Below are 22,001 nucleotides of genomic sequence, written 5' to 3' on the forward strand. Positions count from 1 at the left end.
GATACTGTACAATACAGAAGGATATGCTGGATAACTAGCTGTCGAGGTGCCCATTAAAATTCTCCAAAAACTCTCAAGGGGGATTTCTTTCAGTTCCCAGCCAGAAACAAAACCACTTTCATAACTTGTTTACTCTTTTGAGTGTTAAGCTTAAGCTGCTTAGCTTAAGTTTAAATAAGTTAATAGTTTTAATGAATTAATACACTTAATAGATTAATAGATAATTGTAATACCATTAGATATTTCTATCGAGGATATCTAAAAAGGAAAAGGACATTAGCAGGCGGGCACTTCCTCTGCATTTTCTCAATTATGCAGCCAATGGATTCTTTTCACAGCTCCCCACATTCCTGACCCACTTCCGGGAACGGAAAGTCCAAAGTCCGGAGTCGGAGATCCGGAATACCAGTTAGCAGCCAAATGAACCAACATTTTCCATTTTTATTTCAATTTTTTTCATTTTTTTTTTTTTTGCGTTTTCCCCCCTTTCTGTTGGGCTTCATTTTTTTCGGGTGTGTGTGTGTGTGACCCCCCTAATGAATATGAAGGGAAGTTTGTTGCATAATTTAGTCCTTGTCGAGGACGAAGTCCTAACAAAAAATATAAAACTGCATTGAATGACATGCAGTTTGCCATTTGCTCTTAATAACTAACAACTAGCTAGCTAAGCAAAAAAAAATAAAATAAAGTAAAACACAATAAAAAAAATAAAAAGTAAAATAAAGTAAATAAAGCTTAACCAAGACAAATGACAGGGAAATGTGTCAAGAACACAGAGGCGTGTGCTTGGCTGTCGCTTTTCTAGGGGGTCGGGTGATGGGAGTACTTCTAGCTCCTGGTAGGCTTCTAGTACATCCCATTCCCCTTCAAAAAGGTCAAAGAAAGTGGACCAAATACTGTCGGTACACCTGGAAGTGCGCAATGACAAAACGGCAACTGATTAAAGTTGCTGATTGAATGGCACAAGTCTGCACTTTAAGAAAATTCTATAAATTTTTCATATTTATAAGCTCTTGAAAAAAACCAAAACTTAGTTCTTAAATTCGTATTTAAACAAAAGAACTTGTATTTTCAAGGATTACAAGTAAGTAAAGAGGCTTGATTATTATTTTTGTTTTTTTCCTAAGAATTACAAAATATATTTAATCATTTTTCACAAAATATCCTTTTCGCCTTAAAGGCTTTTAATGGGAAATCAGATTCAAATGAAAAGTAGAAATTGAAGGACTTTATTAAAGTGGAAACTGGTTTCCTTTTCCAGGAACAACAATTTTAATATAAATTTTTGTCCATTTTGGAAAAGCAATTTTGGGAAAAATGTTGTCTTTCTTTTCTGCAGAAAAGTTACCTTTCAAGAAGTATATTCATAAATAGATACATATATTTTATTTCTAGTGCATTTTGGCCATAAATAAGTAAATGCAAAAGTCAGAAACTTGACAGGGAAACGAAATGAAACGAGGCTGCGGATGAAGGACAAAACTGGGCCTAAAAGAGCCAACTCGGTGGCGTGGCATGCTGTGGGGCATGTGGCATGTATGGGCCTCTGTGGCACACGGCACGCATTTGTCAGGCAAACGGCAAAAGATGTTTGACGCTTTGACAGCTGTGGCAGCGCCAGTGACAGGCAGCGCGGCAAAAAGGTAGACACCGTATGCCAAAAATCAAACACGAAATATTCGCTTTCGTCACTAGACAAGAATGGAGAGAGACACGAGGCGAGACGCAGGCACACCGAGAGGAAGAGGAGTAGGTGGAGGCAATGGAATAAAGGATGAGGTGACGAAATTCAAGAAACGTCATTTTCAATGGAGACATTTCCACTTTGTCAGCCATCATCGTACTTGTCGTCGTACCGCCGTCATCATCAATGGTCGCCTGGGATTTTCGACGCCAACATTTCGGTGAGTTTTTGACTTTCTTTTAGCTTTAGTCTTTTCTTTTTTATTTATTTATTTATTTGGCTTTAAAAAGACTTGAACTTTGCACCCGGACCCCTCTAAAGGGGTGTTCTTTCAAATATATTTCACTGCACGTTCTCCTGCCACTTAGGAACGCTTTTCGGTTATTTTTAATATGAGTACGTGACTTTTTAGCTCTGCCACTTTGTGGATGCCAAAAAAAAAGAAGAATATCAAAAAAAATATAGAAAGGAGAGGGGCTTAGAGTTGGCTTAGAGAAAGGGTGGTTTTTCGTTTGGGCCAGGCTAATTAAATGCAGGCCTAAAAAGCCAAAGATTCTCTTAAAAAAAAAAAGCATTCCAAGGCTAGAAAAATAATAATTTATAAAATAATTGTCTTAAAAACAAATCCAAAAATAGGAAACATTTAAGTCTCATCTTTAAGGATATTCTGACTTAAGGATCTCTCCAGAAACATCCCATCCATGGAGATTAGTAATACGCTTACATCTCAGAATCCAAACATTTATTGCCAGACCAGAACTTTTCTTTTTTTGGGGATTTAAGCTCTTAAAGCCTTTTAACCAAAAGGTAGAAGGAGAAAATGCTTCCTTTAAGCCCAAATACTGGGCTCTGTAAACTGAGAATTGACCAAGGTCCGCTGGCTAAGGAAGAGGATACCGCCCGCTCTCGACCCTTATCCTTTGTGGCCCCATCTAGGCCCCAGCCTCATCCTTTTGGAAGGCGGGGCCATAGTTTTCAAATTTGGCCAGGCCAACACGCACACCCCTACACACACACATATGCACCGACACATACTCGAAATCGGACACAGACACCAATGCAGACGTAAAGTACAAATGTGCCAAATGATAACATTTTTGGGGCCAACCTCGTTCCTGGTGCACGAATCCTGAAGCCATAGCTCTTGGCCCCCAAAACCCTCTTTCTTACCCCACCGCCTATAGAAACCGTATCTGCATGCTGCTCCCCAGGATGCGTAACCCATGTGCTTACACAGAGAGAAAAATGTTGTATTAAATGTAATCCTCCTTGAAAATAAATTACTAAAAGTCGATAAAAAGATCGAATACTATTTTTAAATAATTCCTAACAAGTAGTCCATGGAGAGTATTTTTTTGAAAAAAATTTCAATCACTTTACCCAAGAGCTTATGTCAAATCCATATACCGAATATATTCTCAATATCAACTCATTCTACAACTTCAGCTCGTACGGAACGAATAAAATAGCTCCTAAAAAAAAAATTCATAAAAAAAAATTTAAATCAAAAATAAATTGTGGAACAAAAATTTGATCAAAACTGTTCGTTTGTTTATTTCGTTTAACATTAAAATTAAATAGTTCTAGTTCAATTAAACGTTAACGTTTTCGCTGAAAAAGTTTATACAAAGAAATTTTTAAAAACAAACACCGTAAGCTGCAAATAAAAGTTAATTATTATAATTTTTTTTAAAAACCAGTTAACTATTTCAGACAAAAGTGAAACTGAAGAGCTTTCAACGTTACTTTTCTTTTTAAAAAAGTTGAAGAAGTTGTGTTTAGATACTTAAGGTAATACAATTTTAAATAACTTTAAAATTATATGATATATATAGCTATACTTCTATAGATATACACGACTTGACCCTATTTGCCTGAAAGACGATCTAATCTTCGGGAAACAACCAGACTCGAGAAAGTACAACTCATATTCAAGAACTTACCAAGAAACTCATCTTATTTCCAAGGTAATATAATTTTAAAAACAAATCTAAATTTCTCTACTAAATACTGACTCTCTAGAAGACAATATGCCGGCACCATTTGTAAGACCGTGGTTTGTTAGGGGCTGCGTCACCCTTATACGTATCATCTTTACCGAGACGTACCTATGGCTCTTGGTACATGCTGCCGCCGTCTTTGCGGTGCCAGTTAAGCGCTACGAGAACAAGATATGGTCAAAGGTTATGGTCCTTGACATATCGTACAGCAGCTTGATCGGAATAGACCTAAAAGCCGAGGTCTGCCTCCATGTCATGGTGGGAATATTGCTGTATACCCTATACCGTTTCTGGTGCCGCAATCGCAACAATGACCCCGTTCCCATGAACTACCGGGTTTACGTCTTCTTTCTTCCGTACATCCTATCGTTCCTAATTTGCTGGGCCATTACTACGGCTCTGTTGGGCTTGGGACTATACAGAGTTATCTATTATACGAAGAACGAAAACATGTGGGTACTAATGACCCAATTTGTTGTGGGTATCATTTTCAAGTTGCTGATCCTGGTCAACTTCTGCACAACCTGTGGTCGCTGCTATGTGAAACTACAATTGCTAGCTATAGACATCGACGAACAGCGACGAGAACTGATTCGTCTTCAAAGCTTCGGAGATCATTTGACTATGTTGTTTAATGTCTAGTTTTCGCCAAACACATTAGGTAATGTTACATAAAGCCGCTTGTTCCACCAAAATAAATGTTATTGCATAAAAATATATATTTGGTTTTTAAAAAGGGTGCTTGATGAAGGGTTCTTAACACTCTTATTGCAAGAAGTAATCATAGGAAAGGAGGAGGTTATTGGAGAAGTATTGGTATCATATTTTTCAACAATATAATATTTTCTCTTTTGACATTTATATTCATATTTGACTTAATTTTCGTAGCATACTACGTTTTTTTCCTTTAAATCCTTAACCTTTCTATAATTAATTATTATAATTCTTTAAAGAAAAATATAAGAAAACAATACAGGCTTACAATATTAAGTATAAGGTTAATCCCTAAAAGCCGAAAATAATCTTTAATTATATTTAAAAATATTTAATTTACACCTAGTTTCTTCAAGTGTGTGCCTCTAGCCGTGTGTGGCTTTTGGCTTCTTTCGCCAAATTTGGCCAACTGCTCGGTGTTTTGGTTACGGTGCGTGTGTTGGATTGCATTCCTTGAATGCTCATTTGCCCAGTTTTCACTGCGCTTTTACGGCCGTACACCCACGCACACATACACTTATATAGACACACCCACACACACACACATACAAACAAGAATATGGAGCAAGTGAGAGGGAGAGATTTTTGTGTGTTGCTGTTGATGCGATTTTATGTATTTCCATGATGCGCTTATTCGACTTCGGCATTATCCTGGCGAAGCCACGCAGCGCTTTCCATGCATACAAATTGCTAAATTATTTAAGCAGCGACAACGGCGCAAAAGGGAGGCTTGGGGGGAGAGAGAAGGGATGTAAGAAAAGCGGGAAAATCTGCAGGAAAAGCCGGAGAAGCTAAAGCAACTGGAGCGGGAAAAATAGGAAGGTGCTGCTATTAGTCCAAGTTGTCCTGTCCGGTAAGTCTTTATGGTTTTGGCCAAGAGGAGGATGTTATCCTGCCACATGTGTATGTGTGTGTCTGTCCTTATGTCCCTGTGTGTGTATGCTGGCCGCTACAATAATAAATAAGTGGCCAAGAGCATAGCATACTTTTGTGCGCCGTTAAACTTTCTGCGTAAATTCAGCGTTCATCATGGCTAACTTCGTTTCCTGGTTTTTCCTTTTTTTTTTTTGGTCAGGGGAAAAAGGTACCGCATTCCCTCCCCTTTGTCACAGGGAAAATCTTTTAGTCCTGCCGCTGCTCCTCTTGCCTTTGGCCACACTTTTCTTTTACTTTCCATTACACACAATTGCTGTCTGCCACGCATACAGTGACGTGGTTGGGGTTTCTAACCAGGGGGGTTATATTTTTTTAAAATATTTTCTAGGAGAATTAAGAGTTAATTGGTAAAGGAATTTGTTTAAATAAAGAAAGGTTAGGGAAGATATTCAAAAATACGACAAGATGACAGACAGGTAGCCAGGATAACAAGTGGATAGTCTTACAAATAAACCAACAAACGAAAGCTTAAGCGGACAAAAGGACAAAGCAATCATAGCCGAAAGGACACACTTCTAAAAGGACAATTAGACGGACATGTTTAAAATCTATTCCAAATCCAGAAATCCGAACTCCATTCTATTGAGAAATAACCCCTATATGTCTAAGCCACTGCCTCCTTTCTCCTGAAAGACACACACACATGAACAAAAAAAGTTCCCTTCAGTACCAAAATTCCTTACCCCGACGATTCCTGGCGACATTGTCGAAAAACAAAAACAAATTGCATGGGCTTCGTTTACTCAAGTCCGAAACGAAAGGGGAAACGAAACTTCTACCTGCTTTTGGTTTTCGACGATGATTCTCGAAGCTTCTACGTCATAGTTTCGGAGCAGAGGCACGCGACAGAGAGACAATTTGAGAGATGTAGATGGAGGGAGGGAGAGAAAAAAAATCGGTGTCCAAAACCAAATGAATGGAAGCGACGTCAGAATACCCTTTTTAAAATATGTTGAAATATTTATATATATTTAAGATTATATTTAATTAATTTTTCTTATCTAATCATATGGTATATTGAAATGTATTAATAATTTGCTTCAGGCAAAGCCAATATGTTCATGTTTGATTATTAGCCTTGTGCGATTCTAAGTACAAGGCATTGCTTTGGTCGACTATACCCTGGCACGCGCCAGAATTTTCGGTTGTCAATTTTCGGGTTCGTCTTGCCTCTCCCCTTCTCCTTTGCATTTGATGTTCAAGTTGCACCTAAATCACAAGCATTTGCGAAGAGTTTAAGTGAAAGTTTAAAAAAAATTTTAAGTGGCCAAAACAAAATCAATTCTGGTGAGTACAATTAAAAAGTAATGTGCATATAATATTTATTAAATACCGAGCGGCCGTTAAATATACGTACATATGTACATACGGCATTAGCCGCTCGGAAAAGTGAGAAATATTTATATATGTACATATGTAAATATATTTATTAAACGGCATTAGCCGCTCGGAAAAGTGAGAAATATTTATATACAGTATGTCAAGTAATTGTTTGCAAAATAAAAAATTTTAATTTTTGAATTAAATTAAATTAATTTAAAAATACTTTAAATTAAATTTTTGTGCCATTTTTATTTAGCAAACAATTACTTGACAAACTGTATACATACATATATATGTACATATATTTATTAAACGGCATTAGCCGCTTGTACATATTATGTTATTATCTATTTATTGTTTATTTATTTATTTGAGGAAATGATCGTGCAATATAACATCGACGGAGTTAGTGGGAAGAAGAGATTGAAGGCGTTTCCACATTTTTATGGAGTTTTGATTGGTATGTATTTTAATTACAAATAATGTAAGCGATATCTAATTTCTATTTATTTTATTTACAGATAGTATATCTATGGTGGATCCGGGGAAACCGCCGGAGAAAGTGTTGGGGCTCGCTTTGACGGCCATCAAAAATAATAATAATAAAAAAAAAATTAAAATAAGTAGTGTAAATCTTTAGAATAAATAATAAATAATAATAGATTATAACAATGTATTAAAATAATAACAATATAGATTATAACAATTCATAATTTCTTATATTAATAAAATTTCAAATAAAATAATAATTTTGGTTGAAAAGGTTGGATGGAAAGGGGGGGGAGGGGGGGGGGGTGTGAAAATCCTTACAGTTCCTCAGTGAATCCTTTATGAATCCCACCTGAATTCCAGTAAGATTCCTCACGGTATACCTCAGGGATTCCTTGGGGTATTTCCTCAACGATTCCTCAGAGTATACCTCAGGGATTCCTTGGGGTATTTCCTCAACGATTCCTCAGAGTATACCTCAGGGATTCCCTGGGGTATTTCCTCAACGATTCCTCAGAGTATACCTCAGGGATTCCCTGGGGTATTTTGTTCGAAATCCTCTTCGAATACCTACAGGAATCCTGCAGTATTCCTTGAGTTGTTCGAATTCCTCGATGTGAGGAACTCTTCTATGGAAATTCCTTGATGGTTTGTATGAAACATACCTAGAGGATTCCTCGGGTGGCAATACTAGTACCTAGACGATTCCTTAAGGAATCCTTGAGGTATGGTACTGAAGGGTTGACCAACTTGGCCGGCTACTGGTTTGTGTGTGTGTGTGTGCGTGTGCGGCCGCTTTTGGCCAATGGCCACTGTACCGGAGACACCATACGCATTCAATTCAATTTAAAATTCATGGCATTAACTTTAACTTCAACTTAAGTCCGACGCATGCAACTTGATAAAATGGAAAAGCCCGGAGAGGGACGGTAATAAAGAGAGGAAAAGCGATGGAAAGTGTAGGGGAATGGGAGGAGGGAAAAAGCGGTGAAAAGCAGGGTCACTGCAGTGAAGGCTTTTAACTTAGTTTTCTGTGCGTTGATGTTTTTCCTTTTATGCTCCAACCATCATTTCTGCAGTTTCATAATTTGATTCCATACTTTTTCGGTCTGCCCATTAACACGATACGTATGTGCCTGTGTGTGTCTGTCCGTGTGCAATTTTTTGTATATGTATTAGTTAGTGCTTTTAGCTAGCTAATTGCGGCCAATTGGCCAGCACAAAATGCCATAACAAAACCACCGCAAAAATTGCACAAAAATGCAACATGTAACCATATATGTTACGTATAAAGCTGACCAAAATATATCTCCCCCTCCCTTCCCAAAAAGAAAAAAAAAATAAATATATATATATATAGAAAGAAAAATAATGGTGCCCAACAACTCTATATATTTATGCTAACTAGTTTCGAAGCTCGGTGGCAACTCTGGCGAGTATGGCGAATGGCAGCTGCATAAACAATTCCTGGCGACGACTCGTACTGGTGGTACAACTTTTCAGGACCAGAAAACTCGGTAGCGAACAAATTTCGGTAATTAAACTACACTCACCAGAAAATGTCAAAAAAAAAGAGCGGAAAACACAAAAAAAAGGACGAACATGGTTGGCTAACTGGATGAAAAGGATGCTGAACGGATTTGTTCGCCAAAAACATTGATTGTTCTTAATTGCAAAATGGATGGCTGATAAACTCAATCGATGTGGCCAAAAATAGTTTTTCAATGGTGGCTAATGAATGGGCCAAATTTTCCCTTTTTCTCTTTTTAACAAAATTTTCCAATTTATTAGAAAAAAATAAAGAGGACTGAAATAATAATTTAATTTTGCATTTTTGGTTAGCAAGAATTTCTAAAAATTTTATGAAAATTGTTAGGCAGTTACAAGAATGTTATTTGATTGGTAATTGGAATTTTTAATTTAAAAATGTAAACAAAATGGCTAGAATGGGTTTTTAAAATAAAAACAAGTTCATTTTTAACTAGCCTTCAAAAAGAGACTAGAACAGAGCTATAAACCGACTAGTCTCCGACCTTATCTTTAATCTTTAATCAAAAGTCTTAACGCCCTCAAAATCGACTAACCTTTTAGGCCAAAGAACTCAATCCCTTTTGATTGATTTGGAAGGATATACACACATATACATATATATGTACAGAGTTAAGCCAGGACGATGACTCTAATAGTTTGCCATTAAAAATGCAACACCCCGTCTATTGTGTAGACGAATTTTCGATCGAAATTGTTTTGGCCATTAATTTGAATTGATTTCGAAGTGCATTTTTAATCAGGCAATCGAGCAGGAAATATTTATTAGCCACAATGGGGGCAATCAATCAGTTAATTAAATACAATTTCTGGCCACATTTTGGCCAAGTTAAATGCCCCCTACACAAAGTTTGTGCCACAAAAGGCCATAACCGAAAAATAAAAAAAGAAATCCAAAAACTTTACAATTTTTAATTTAATAAAGTTTGTTTTTTTTTGGCCAGGTTTCTGTGTGCCCGAAGGATTTTGACTAAAAATAATAAAGTTTTCTTTTTTTTTTGTTATCCGTTGTCTGGTTGTCTAAGCCAACTTTATTGCTCTCTTTTGGCCACGTTAGCCACTTGAGGCCGCCCGTCAGCCGGCGGAGCTTCAAAGAACTTCCAACTTCAAATCACGTCGCTTTATTAGTTCAACTTTCAGCGGGTTTTTTGCGAGTGTTTCTCGTGCTTTCTTTTTTTTTGCGTTTTTTTTTTTCTTATTCCCCAGCTGCCAGGCTTGTCGGCGAGTGGGCGGGGTCTGATTCACCTATTGACGTTTATTGAATCAAAACCGTTTTGTCCGCCTGCCTGGGAGCAGCCGAGTTCGATTTGGTTGTAGTTCCATTCGCCTCAATTCGGTCTGGGTTTTCCTTCTCCCTGGGCTTTCCCCGGGTTTGGTTCACTTTGGTTCGTAAAAAACTAGGGGGAGCCAATGGGGAGTTGAGGCACTGAGAAATATTACGAAATATTGGCTGAAATATAAAAGAGATTTAAAGGGTAATTATTGATCAAAACTGTCTTATAATGCAATAAATATTTTTGAGCTTTAAGTCATGTAGGAGGTCCTATGGAAATTATCATAATAGACAACATACATTCCTCAAGTGCATTCCTCTTTCGAAAATATGTAAAATTATTTGTAAATGACACCTTGTTTTGTGTTAAAAACACAATATTTTTTCAATCTTTTTATAGTTTATTTAACACCTGCTGGGCCCTTTTTATACCCTTGCAGAGGGTATTATAATTTTGTCCAAAAGTGTGCAACGCAGTGAAGGAGACATCTCCGACCCTATAAAGTATATATATTCTTGATCAGGATCACCTCCTGAGTTGATATGAGCATGTCCGTCTGTCCGTCTGTCCGTCTGTCCGTCTGTCCGTCTGTCTGTTTCTACGCAAACTAGTCTCTCAGTTTTAAAGCTATCGTCTTGAAACTTTGCACACACCCTTCTTTCCTTTGCACGCAGTATATAAGTCGGAACGGCCGGGATCGGCCGACTATATCCTATAGCTGCCATATAACTGATTGATCGGAAATGGTATAACTTTTGTGTTTTTAGAGTTAGAGAGTTCAAATTTGACATGAGAGCTATTTTTGGCAAAATAATACGACATGCCAAATTTCATAAGGATCGGCCGACTATATCTTATAGCTGCCATATAACTGAACGATCGGAAATGACCCAACTTTCGTGTTTTTGAAGATAGAAAGCTGGCACTTGGTACACATTCTATTTTTGGTCAGTCAATCCGATCTACCAAATTTCATAACGATCGGTTGACTATATCTTATAGCTGACATATAACTGAACGATCGGAAATGGTATTTGGTAGAAATATCAACTTTCGAATTTTTGAAGATAGAAGCTTGGGACTTTTTTTTAGATTCTTTATTGTAATTAATTGGTTTTATTATGATGTAATCATAAGGATCGGCCAACTATATCCGATGTTTGCGATATATATCCGGTTATAGCTGCAAGGGTATATAAACTTCGGCTCCGCCCGAAGTTAGCTTTGCTTTCTTGTTATAAATAGTATTGAGAATGTTTTTTATTATTTTTTCTTTATTTATTTATTTTAACCAAAAACATTTTCGTATCTGTTTTTTTTTTCTAGTTAAATAAATCCAAAAATACGTGCATAACCTTTCAAAATTAATATTTTTAATGATGAAGATAAAATTACAAAAAAGTCCATAAATTGTTGTGCTCTTTTTTCCCACAATTATGTGAGAAATTTTGCATTAATTCATAATTATGAATATTTCACAAGCAAGAAAAAATAAATACTGATTACTGATTACCAATGATTTAAAATATTATAAAATATTTGTTCTGTGTAGGTGAGAAAAATGCAGTTGAAATGTTAGCGCAAGTGGAAAAAACAAAAGAGATTTCCCCATGGAGCGTGTGCTCGGCTAAGCCTTTTTAGCTTCACATAGTATAGCATCCTCCAACTCCGCATTCACGTTCACATTCAGAGATGAAAAACCAAATCCAAATCCACATTTCACCTCCATAGTCATATCCACAAGCAAACACCCGGCAAACATTTCAAATCGGCGGGGTCATGATTCAAGCACTCAGTCAGCTGTATTTTATTGAATTAGGGCGGAGTCCTGCGACTCCTGTTCGATCGGAATCGGAATCGGAATCAGGAAAGAAGGCGGCGGGAGTTAATGGAGAGGAGGAGCAGTATGTGGAGTGTGGAGCTTCCACAACAAATACGACGCCTGGGGGCCACAACTGTGCGATATCCTGATCCTGTTCTGCTCTCGGCTTTCGCTGCCCCGCCTCCCAATAACTTCATAAATCAAAGCGTTTGCTCAGTCATTTTTAGAATTTGTTTGCCACTGCACTGGCAACGCAAACGAATCCTTTTCTCATATGAGAATGCAAAACTGAACGTACGAGTCCTTTTCCCTTTTATTTTTTTTTTGTCTTACTTTTTTGTTCGTTTTTTTCCCACGTTGTTGGCCACCATTTCACAGATTTTTTTCTGGTTCTCGGTTTTATGGCCATTAAGCTACGAGGTATTCTCAATATCCTTTGGTTTTTGAAAACTCTTTTGAAATATATATTTTTTTAAAATTTTTAAATGTAATTTTTTTTTTTACAAATATTATAATGCAGATGAGTAAATAATTTTAAACAAAACCATGTTAGTTACTTAGTATTCGTATAATATGATGGCTTTCCTCCCATAAAATAGTCCTTCTCAGTCTGTTCTTTGTCCTGTCTCTCGTGTATTGTTCCTATTGTTGTTGTAATTCCACTGACTGCATTTTTTTCGCACATTTTTGTAGGATTTGTTTTTTTTTTGTTCCAAATACTGAAGGTACGTAGTGTGTGTTTCACGTAGGTTACCTTTGGCAGGAATGTTTGCCTGTTTGCTGGTTGCTCGTTTGCTGGTTGCTCGTTTGCTGGTTTCTTTGGCGAAACCCCATCGGGATGCGCCATTCACCATTCAGGATTCAACATTCCGCATTTCTAATCCCATTCCCATTCCCATTCCCATTTCGATTTTCAGATTTGTTTTTCGCATTTTCAGTTTCTTCTTTTGATGAACTGGGAAGAGTGTATGATAATTTTGTCAGGGATCAAATTTCAAGTATGTCAAATTTTGTAAAATCAGGATCTTTAAAGTGTCTTCCTTGTAGGATTTCTACGAGTAACATCGATAGATCTGTGGATTAAGAGCCTTATCCTATTCTATCCCATTCCTCTTCCTAAACCTTCCTTACATTTAATAAAACATACTCGTTATAGAAGCTTGAATATTTTTATCCCCCTAAAAACACTATTTTTTGTCACAGTGTTCTAATAACTAGTGCTGGCTGTCAGACCCCTCATCGAACTGTCGCGCGTGTGGCATGACATTGTCATTTGTTTAAGCTTTATTAATGGTTTTTCCATTTTTGCCACAAGTTCGTGGCATGGTGCGAAATATGGCGTGGCGCCCCGGCACTCGCCTCCGCCTATTGCACCGGAAAAGTAGGCAACACTTTTTGTTCCTCTCTAATTAGTGCTTGTTTACGAGGACCGCCATAGCCGGCCGGCAGGGGGCGCTTTTTGAGAACTCTTGACAGCCGGCGCCTTCAAGTATGCAGCAAGTTTTGCAAAATACGATTTGCATATTAAAACCGGCAAAGGATGGCGATGGCAAGGACGTGGGGGCGTGGCTTGGAGTGAAAGAGAGAGCCGCATATTGTATGTATATAAAATGTTAGAGCAGTGAGGCATACTCATTGAAATTGAACGGAAATTTTGCGCCCAAGTTGAGCGAAAGTTTAACAACTTTTCCTTTTTTTTTTTTTTTTGCATTTTTGTTGTTTATTTTTCCTGCTCATGCTTATGGATTTTTTTTTCTAGCCACTTGGCTTTTATTCCGTATTGCCTGTTGTCTTTGTTGTTGTTGCTTAGCTTCGTTTTCTATTTGCAGATTATATTTGTGCCTCCCGCTCTGCTTGTATTTTGTTTACACGCTCGCTTTGCTTTGCCTCTCAGTGCTTTTGCTTTGCTTTCCGTTGCTGTGCTTTGCTTTGACTTGCCCGTGGAACAATGAATGTCACTTTGGTCTAGACCCCAGACATTCTGCCCACCGCCCCCCCTGGCAATCCGGTGCGGTTTGGTTATGGATTTTGAATGGTTCTTTGCCTCAAAATGGGTGAGGGGTGCCAACAAAGTATGGAATTCAAAATACCCTAAAATGTTCTATAACTTGTTTATTTTATGTAAAATATTCAAAAATGTTACTGATCCCACATTGCGTATGAGTAATAATTATTGAAACAATCCTAAAATTCGTTTTAATGGCTTGCATTGTTCTTAAAATGTTTTGTTTCCATCAAAATATTATACAAATAATAAAATTAACTAGACAATAATAACATACAACACTGCGTATACGTAATTTTTTATTCATATTACTCATACGCCCAGTCAGCCCATTATTTTTTTTCATTTTTTTGGAAAAAGACCTATAAATTCATTTATTGCAGTAAAAAAATATATAAATATAATATTTCTTCTTTCGAAGATAACCCCACAACCCCTTTTCGTGCTGGGTATCCTCAAATTCTTTAGAAAAGGATTCCTTTCGATATTTATTTTGTATTTATTTGCGACTGATATTTGAGCGAACCTGTTGCTGCGCGGCAGAGTAAATGGCCTCAAATATTTTCGTGTATAACTTTTGTTTGTAAAGAGGTCGTGGGTCAGGGCTGTGGGGCATGCACTACCCAGACACAAACATACATGTGTGTGTACTGTGACCTGGCCTGAGGTCACACGTGAAAGGGGGGGTAAGCCTATAAGTTTATAAAGTTGCGGATGGACGCACGTGTCGTTGTTTTTTGCTTTTGTTATTTTGTTTTTTTTTGCCAATACTTTTTGTTGTAGTTGACCTTTTGTTGCTGACCTGTCACTTACCCCCTTTGGTTGATTCTTTTGTTTCGTATATCCTTGTTAGTGTTGTTGTTATTGTTGTCGCGACAAAAAGGATTTAATTTTTACTGGACATTTGACTTGTTTGCCACTTTTCAAAGGAAAAGCTCTTTGTCGCTCCCTTGTCGCTGCGTGTCCTCGATATCGGGATTTATCGCATTACGCATACCCATACGCATACGCACAGTGGGGCATTCGGATCAATTTCCTTTCCCATTACAATTACATTTCCCTTCCCTGCCTCACCTCTAACAGCTTATAGCCGTGTTTATGGTCATTTTACATAGCCAAAGCGTTAATTAAGCCCGGTCGTTGAATTGTCAAACCAAATTGTTGCTCTGGCTTGCTCCTTTTGGCCAACTCCAAGTGTGTCCTTTAGAGTGTGTGTGTGTGTTTCTGTGTGTTTGTTTGTATTTGTTTGTGTATGGCAATCGATTATTCATCCAAAATGCAAATGGACAAATCACTAGCTTCTCCTAAAATGCCAATTAGGTCTTGTAATTACACTTTGGTAAACAACTCTTTGAAATCATCGAGTACAGATTGTAGATAGCATTTCTAAAATTTGATTAAATTATAAAAAAAAATGTTATTCTTATGGTATTATTTTTGTTTTATTTTTGAAATCTTTTGTTTTCTTATTTTTATCAGAAAGTTAATATATTTCTGCTAAGCTATGGTTGAAACAGGCAACAAGAGGCTGTTTAGTTGAAAATTTATAGAAATAATCCAACACCCCCTAACAGCTCTAAGCTATTCTCTTTTTGTATATAATATATATTGTATATTTTTTTTGTTATCCTTTTGTTTCCTTGGCACTCTTTTATAGTTGAATGAAATCCCTGAAATTCCTTGCCAATTTTATAAACAACAATGAACAGGCAAGTGTCAGCGGCCAATAATGTGGAGTGTGGAGATGCTGTTGCAGGATGCTCTGTTATCCTGCTATATAGGAGGTAGACTATTGGCCTGCTGGTAGTGGGCGTGGCTGTTCACATTCCGTTTTTCTGCATTATTCTGCTTGTTAAACAGTTGACGGTGGCCTTTGACTTTCAACGATGGGCAAAACAACGCCAAACTACCAAATACAACAGCTGAAAAATACAACAACAACAAAAAAATGGTAGAAAAAAAAAAATAATGGCTTGACTTTCAATTGCACAATGACAACAACAACAATATCTGCAAAAGGAACAACAAAAGCTGAAGCAGAAGCAGCAGGACGAGCAACCAACAGCAATCAACAAACAACACAGGCAACGCCGCCAACAATAAAAGGAAGAAACCAGTGACGGCGAAAGCCAAAGAGGGGCAACGGATGAGGTCCTGTGGCACGGGGGACATCAAAATCAATTCAAGTACGGAAACTGCTGCAGTTGTACAGTTGAACGGCCTGGACAGAGGCAGAAAAGCCAAAGCGGCGCGGTCGGTGGTAGACGAGAGGCAAGGGAAAGGCTCAATAGTACAGAGAAATGCACTGAGAAAAATTCAAAAGACATGCAAATACCCACAAGAAATAGATAATTACCTAAACTACATAATTTTTAAGTCATAAAAATACAAATAATATTTTGTATGTCCTTTATAAATATAAAAGATTAACTATTTCTTGATAGAACATTTCTAAAAATTCTATTTATAATTATGTAATATTTTTCTTTCAGTGTTTTGAAGTTATTCACGGAAAGGATTCCCATTGTTTTAACTGTTTTTGTTGTGGATTGTTGTTATTGCTCAGCAGGCTCTGCAGAATATGCATCGATATAAATGAATTGGTGGAGCTCAAAAAAGGATGCCAAAAGGATGCACACGCACACATACGCGTTACTCACATGACAGAGAAAGAGAAATATAGAGAGAGAGAGAGAGAGAGACCGCAGAATACATGAAATCAACTTTTGCGACTCAAATTTGAATTTAGATTGAATGCAGATGACACTATTTTTGCTGACGACAAGTGCATGGATAGATTAAAGATCAATATCGAGTAAAGATCAATCAATCAAATATGCACTCACAGTTTCCATTTCTAATTGTTTCAAAAAGAAACAATTTAGTATTGTAAAGACTGAAAGCTTAATTAGTGTTGAACAAAAAAAATTATTTCAAAATAACACTGAAAAATAGTACTGTAAAGTGGTATTAGTATAAAATAATATTTCAAAATAACATCTTTTTAAAACCTATGCCTTTTTGTTTCATTTATAGCATTTAGATGTCTAGAACATTTTTGTTTCCATTTAATATCTCAATCAGGAATAATCTTTAAGCGATTTGGTAGATCGTTGTCATTGTAATTCCACATTTACTGGTCAATACGGGCCAGTTACTTTTCCCCTACAAAATGGCCAAAATGAGATGAACTCATTCCCGAACCCGATCAGGTTTTCGGTCCCAAAAGGAAATCAATTCAAATTAGATGAAAATTATAGTTGAAATTGCTCGAGAGCCAAAGCCATCCTTCCATTTCTACCATTTCTACCATTTCTCCACCATTCATTCATTCGTTCATTCACTCATTCAGCCATCCTGTCCAATCTGATTAACACTTTCGAGCCAGGGGCAGATAAAGAAATCGATTTGCCAACACCCACGTAATCAGGGTAGCCGGAATGTGAATCGGAATCGAATCGGAACCGAAATAGAAGAACGGGGAGAGCGGAAGTGGAGAAGTGGACTGGGACGCCGAAGAGTGGTGGATGAGGACGTACTGACCACCAGTTGCCCATTTGGTGGCCACGAACTGATTACAGTCTAATAAGTATGCGTGGGGCATGACCGAGGTCCCTTTGTTAATAGGTCTCCAAAGGGTCACTCTCACACACACACACGCAGTCAGGCAGGCAGTCATAAAAAAAAAGGAGGAAGGGCAAGAAATTGAAGGCTCCTCTCCTCTCCACCCAAGCGTAGAGACTGAAATCCAAAAAAAAGGACAGCGAGAAAGAGCAACAAAATCGAGAAAAGAATTCAAATTAAAGACCACAAAGTTTAAACTTAACCGTTCAAAAGTTACCCATCAAATATGGCGATTAGTGATGCCCATTAAAAGTAAAAATATCGATAAATACTACTTAGACATCCCTAATTAAAAATGGACTATCACTGTGAATGGTAGTCCACGAGGTGTCTAACTGCATGCCAAGGAAGCTACTGTATATAGCGGAATTGAAAATTAGAAATATAACTAGAAGATAGGCTAGTTGGAAAGGAGGTTAGACATGTTTACTTAAAGACTTCCCAAAGAAGAGGAAAAATGTTGCTATAGATTGAAAAAAAAAGAATTTTGTATACAAAATATTTAATAATCTATAATAAGAACTAAAAGAAACCATATGAAAACGTACTTATTTTACTTAAACCTTATTTAAACAAAAATATCTTTCAGTTAAAATAAAACAAAAAAAAAGTAAAATGATGGATACGCCGGGATTTGAACCCGGGACCTCTCGCATGCGAAGCGAGCGCTCTACCCCTGAGCTACGTCTCCATCGAAAAACAATAAAAATATAAATAATAAGTATATAATAAAAGTAATAACATTCAGTAAATAATTAAAATTTAAAGAAAAATTTCTGGTATTAAGAGTATGAACCAATTCCTTATACTCTTCCATGTTTGTTAAAGAATAAGGATTGCCAGCCTGGCATTTTGATTTTGATGTGTTCATTTGCACTGGTCCGTGTGAGTTTGGACGCCCCTTATGGTGGCTCCCCACCACTGAAGATAAATTAAATTTAAACTGATAATAAAAAAAAAGGAGGAAATTTACGAGCCAATAAGACGGGGAGTTGGCCTTGAGATTTTCCCTCCCAAAGACGAAAAGTGGAAAACCCTTCGCCACACCGCACACAAATAAATAATAACAAAAGGATCCAGGATAACAGCAGCACCGACAACAACTACAACAACAACAACTGACGGCAAAGGAGCAGCAATAGCGGCGAAAAAGCAACTCCAAGTCATTCCTGACACAAAGGACGAAGGAGGGATGCTGAAGGAGCGGAGGCGAGCAAGGGGAGCAAGACCGAGATAAGGACAAGACAAGTGCAGTGCGAGATAAACTTAACAAACGAAGTCAACAGCAACCAGAGGGCGGAGGGCGGAGGGCGGAGGACAAGGCGGAGGTCCTGGGATTGCCCACAATAAGAAGAACAAGAACAATGGCATTGACAATGTTTAGCACATGAGCGAGGTCCTGCAAAAAGGATAAGAGTGAGAGAGAGACTGAGTCAGAGGGAGGCGAAGGCCAGGTCGTGGGTTACAGCTTTAGCCATAACAACAGATTCCAACTGCTTAGTGGATACTTATCCTTACCCACACATACACATACATATATATGGTATATCCCACTGATTCCGACAAACAATCAAAGGTTAAGGTATATTACGTATATGTATTACGTATTACGTATACGCAATGTTTGCTCAACGAGAAACTCTGAAGAGAATGGAGAGATTAGAAAGCGCACAAAGCACTAACTTCAATTTAAGCTTTTGTCAGCGGAAGCATAGAAAAGAGAATACAAGATAAACAGCCAACGGAAAGGGGATTTCGAATTTGTATTGGTATTGGTATTGGTATTGGTTTGGCAGTAGTGCACTTGGCCAACTTATCCTTAACTTGGCCAAATGGAATTAAATTCCTTCAACAACCAGAAACAATACCCTTGAGGATTCCCTAATTGATTCGAATTGATCCGCTAATTAATTTGAATTATTTGCTTTCTACTTTTATTTTAGCTTCTTTGGGATTTAAACGATTTGGTGTTTTAGATAGATAAAGGCACTAAACCTCGATAATTTAATAGCAATATTTAGTCACGAGTCACTACTTTATAAAATATTAGATAATTATTAAGAGTGTTGGAAAATAAAATATAAGATTGCCACCCCAGGCAGCCAGAGCTGTCGCATTTGAAGGAGTTGGCACTCCTTGAGGAGAACTGTCATAGATCTGTCAAACTTCTGTCACTTCTGTGAAAACTGCAACTCATTAAAGGAAAATTTTTTCTTCAATTCAGCAATTTAACGCTTTTGACTATGAACAACTGGAACAACTGGAACAATACCCAAGGAGCAACCCCAGAACGTCGTGCTCAAATTCGTTATCTTCAAAGAATCGAAAACCTATTTAACGAATTGGGCCTGATGCCGGATCCAGAAGATTGGGAAATACTTTGCGACATTGCCTACGGTTAGTAATAAAAGTTAAAACAGAAGAAAAAACCTAAGTAAGTTAATGAAACAAAATATTCTCCTTATTCGCGATGTTCCAGGCATGGATCCAAATACTCCACCTGATGACTTTTATTTGGATTATACCGGCAATGACATTTATTTCTATGTTTTGGGTGTGTGCATTCGCTTGCATCCGAATCTTTGGGCTCCGGCTCCGTCCGCTTGAACTGGATAAATCATTGGCCGGCCCTTGAGATCCGAGGAAGACTTTGCTGGTGTTTCGATGGACGTCGTCAATAATTCCGAAGATAACATGGAAACCTTCAAACAACATCAACATATACGAATAATTCAATAAATACAATGCTCATCATCAAACATTAATTCTAAAGAATTTTGTTTAATAAATTGAAGCTTTTCCTTAAAACCAAAAATAATACATGTATACATTTATCTTATATGATACATCTCAATAATACTTAAAACCTGATCCTGATGGACTTTCGCGGAAGCCCCATTAATTGTAACGATTTTCTGGCCTTACTGCTGGCCTGCGATATTAAATATTAATTACTGGTTATATTTTATACATTCCTTTCACTGCTTTTGCAGATTATTTCACCTTTTAAATATGTTTTTAATTTACATGAATTTCTTGTGAAATTATTACACCTACCTGTGCGATCTGTATCATTTTATTAATATATATATTTTTTTTTCTGGCATTTTTCGTATCAATAAGTTCAGAGGTTTCTTCTGGTTGTTTCTCTAGGGCCACGAAAAGTACGCTAAATGATTTCATTTAACCAGCAAATGACACCCGGCACTCACACACATTCAGACACACACACACACGCATACAAGCACAACAGATGCCAGGGAATATACGAATGTAATTGCAGCAAATGAATAAATGAGGCAAGAGGCAAAAGGCAAAAGGCAGACGGCAGCCACCACGAATCGCTAAGAGATATCCTATATATATATAAACAACAAAAATATGTATGTAAGAGTGTATATGTGAGTGTGTGTGTCTGTGGCAATGCATGTTTTGCCGCTTATTGCCAGCAACAAAAACAACAACAGCAACAAAAAAAACAAAAAGAATTGAGGCAAAGACAGGAGCGACGGCAACAAAAATGAAAATGAGCAAATGTAAGCACACAGGACCTGCTCCCCAGGACTCTGCCCCGAACCTCCAATGCTCTGTCGCCCCTCCCCCTCCCCCTCTCTCTCTCTCTCTCATCCACCAGATCTGCTTCATAAATTCAAATTTGATTTTCATGTTGATTATGATGCGAGAGATGCGCAGATGATGATGGAAATGAAGATGGCAAATGGCAGCCAAGGCCTGGAAAAAGGAGCCGTAGCCACAATCAGGACCTCGCACGCACACATAGAAGGCCTCCTGATTATTGGATGTGTATGTGTTTGTGTTTGTGTGCGTGTGTCTGTTGCTTCTGTTTTGCATTCCACTTGGATTTTTATTTAAGCTTTTCTATCGTCTCGTCGCCTGTTTTTACGTCTGTGTTTACGACTCTGCAGGAAACTTTACTTTCCCCAATTGAACTAGCCTCCTTCGAGATGAGAGCCTTTATGTGTTATATGAGTTCGAGGCCCACAAGTGCCCCATTTTTTCATTTCTATGGCTATGCCACAAAATACAAAATACGTAACCAACGAAGGTTTTATACCCTTGTCGCGAGACAAGGTAGATACCCTTGATCTACTTGAATCCCCGCAAGAATCGGATAAAAATTGGCCAAGATGTAGCCTTCCCAAGGGGTAATACCCCAAAATCCCACTTTTTGCGAGGGTCTCCCCAGGAAAAATATGCAAAAAATTGAAAAAATATTTTACATCCAGATTTTGATGCAGAATTTTGGGAAATCGATATATAAATCGTTTAAGGTATTCCCCGCAAGAATCGGATAAAAATTGGCCAAGATATAGCCCTCCCAAGGGGTCAGACCCCAAAATCCCACTTTTTGCAGGGGTCTCCCCAGGAAAAATATGAAAAAAATTGAAAAAATATTTTACATCCAGATTTTGATGCAGAATTTTGGGAAATCGATATATAAATCGTTTAAGGTATTCCCCGCAAGAATCGGATAAAAATTGGCCAAGATATAGCCCTCCCAAGGGGTCAGACCCCAAAATCCCACTTTTTGCAGGGGTCTCCCCAGGAAAAATATGCAAAA

At 37.6% G+C, this 22,001-nt stretch overlaps 1 protein-coding gene, 1 long non-coding RNA gene and 1 other non-coding gene across 4 annotated transcripts; 2 read left to right on the forward strand and 1 right to left on the reverse strand.

The window, feature by feature from the left end:
• The first annotated feature begins 1,398 nt into the window (after positions 1–1,398).
• Positions 1,399–15,790, forward strand: LOC138926264 (uncharacterized). Of its 2 annotated transcripts, none has more exons than XR_011442722.1 (3): positions 1,399–1,904; positions 15,453–15,579; positions 15,656–15,790. It is a non-coding gene; the product is annotated as an uncharacterized lncRNA (long non-coding RNA). The 2 variants fall into 2 exon arrangements; XR_011442725.1 differs by having other exon boundaries at positions 1,399–1,643; positions 1,696–1,904; positions 15,453–15,790.
• LOC108120557 (uncharacterized) lies at positions 3,102–4,401 on the forward strand. Its single transcript, XM_043210115.2, has 4 exons — positions 3,102–3,336; positions 3,398–3,475; positions 3,534–3,651; positions 3,707–4,401. Exon 4 carries the CDS (start codon positions 3,715–3,717, stop codon positions 4,324–4,326), a length of 612 nt encoding a protein of 203 aa, XP_043066050.1. The 5' UTR covers positions 3,102–3,336; positions 3,398–3,475; positions 3,534–3,651; positions 3,707–3,714; the 3' UTR covers positions 4,327–4,401.
• Positions 15,791–18,038: 2,248 nt separating the features above from the next.
• On the reverse strand, positions 18,039–18,110 carry TRNAA-CGC (transfer RNA alanine (anticodon CGC)). The gene has a single exon. It is a non-coding gene; the product is annotated as a tRNA-Ala (tRNA).
• Between the last annotated feature and the right edge of the window lie 3,891 nt (positions 18,111–22,001).

This window comes from Drosophila bipectinata, chromosome XL (assembly GCF_030179905.1).
Source record: "Drosophila bipectinata strain 14024-0381.07 chromosome XL, DbipHiC1v2, whole genome shotgun sequence".
Classification (NCBI taxonomy): Eukaryota; Metazoa; Arthropoda; class Insecta; order Diptera; family Drosophilidae; genus Drosophila; species Drosophila bipectinata.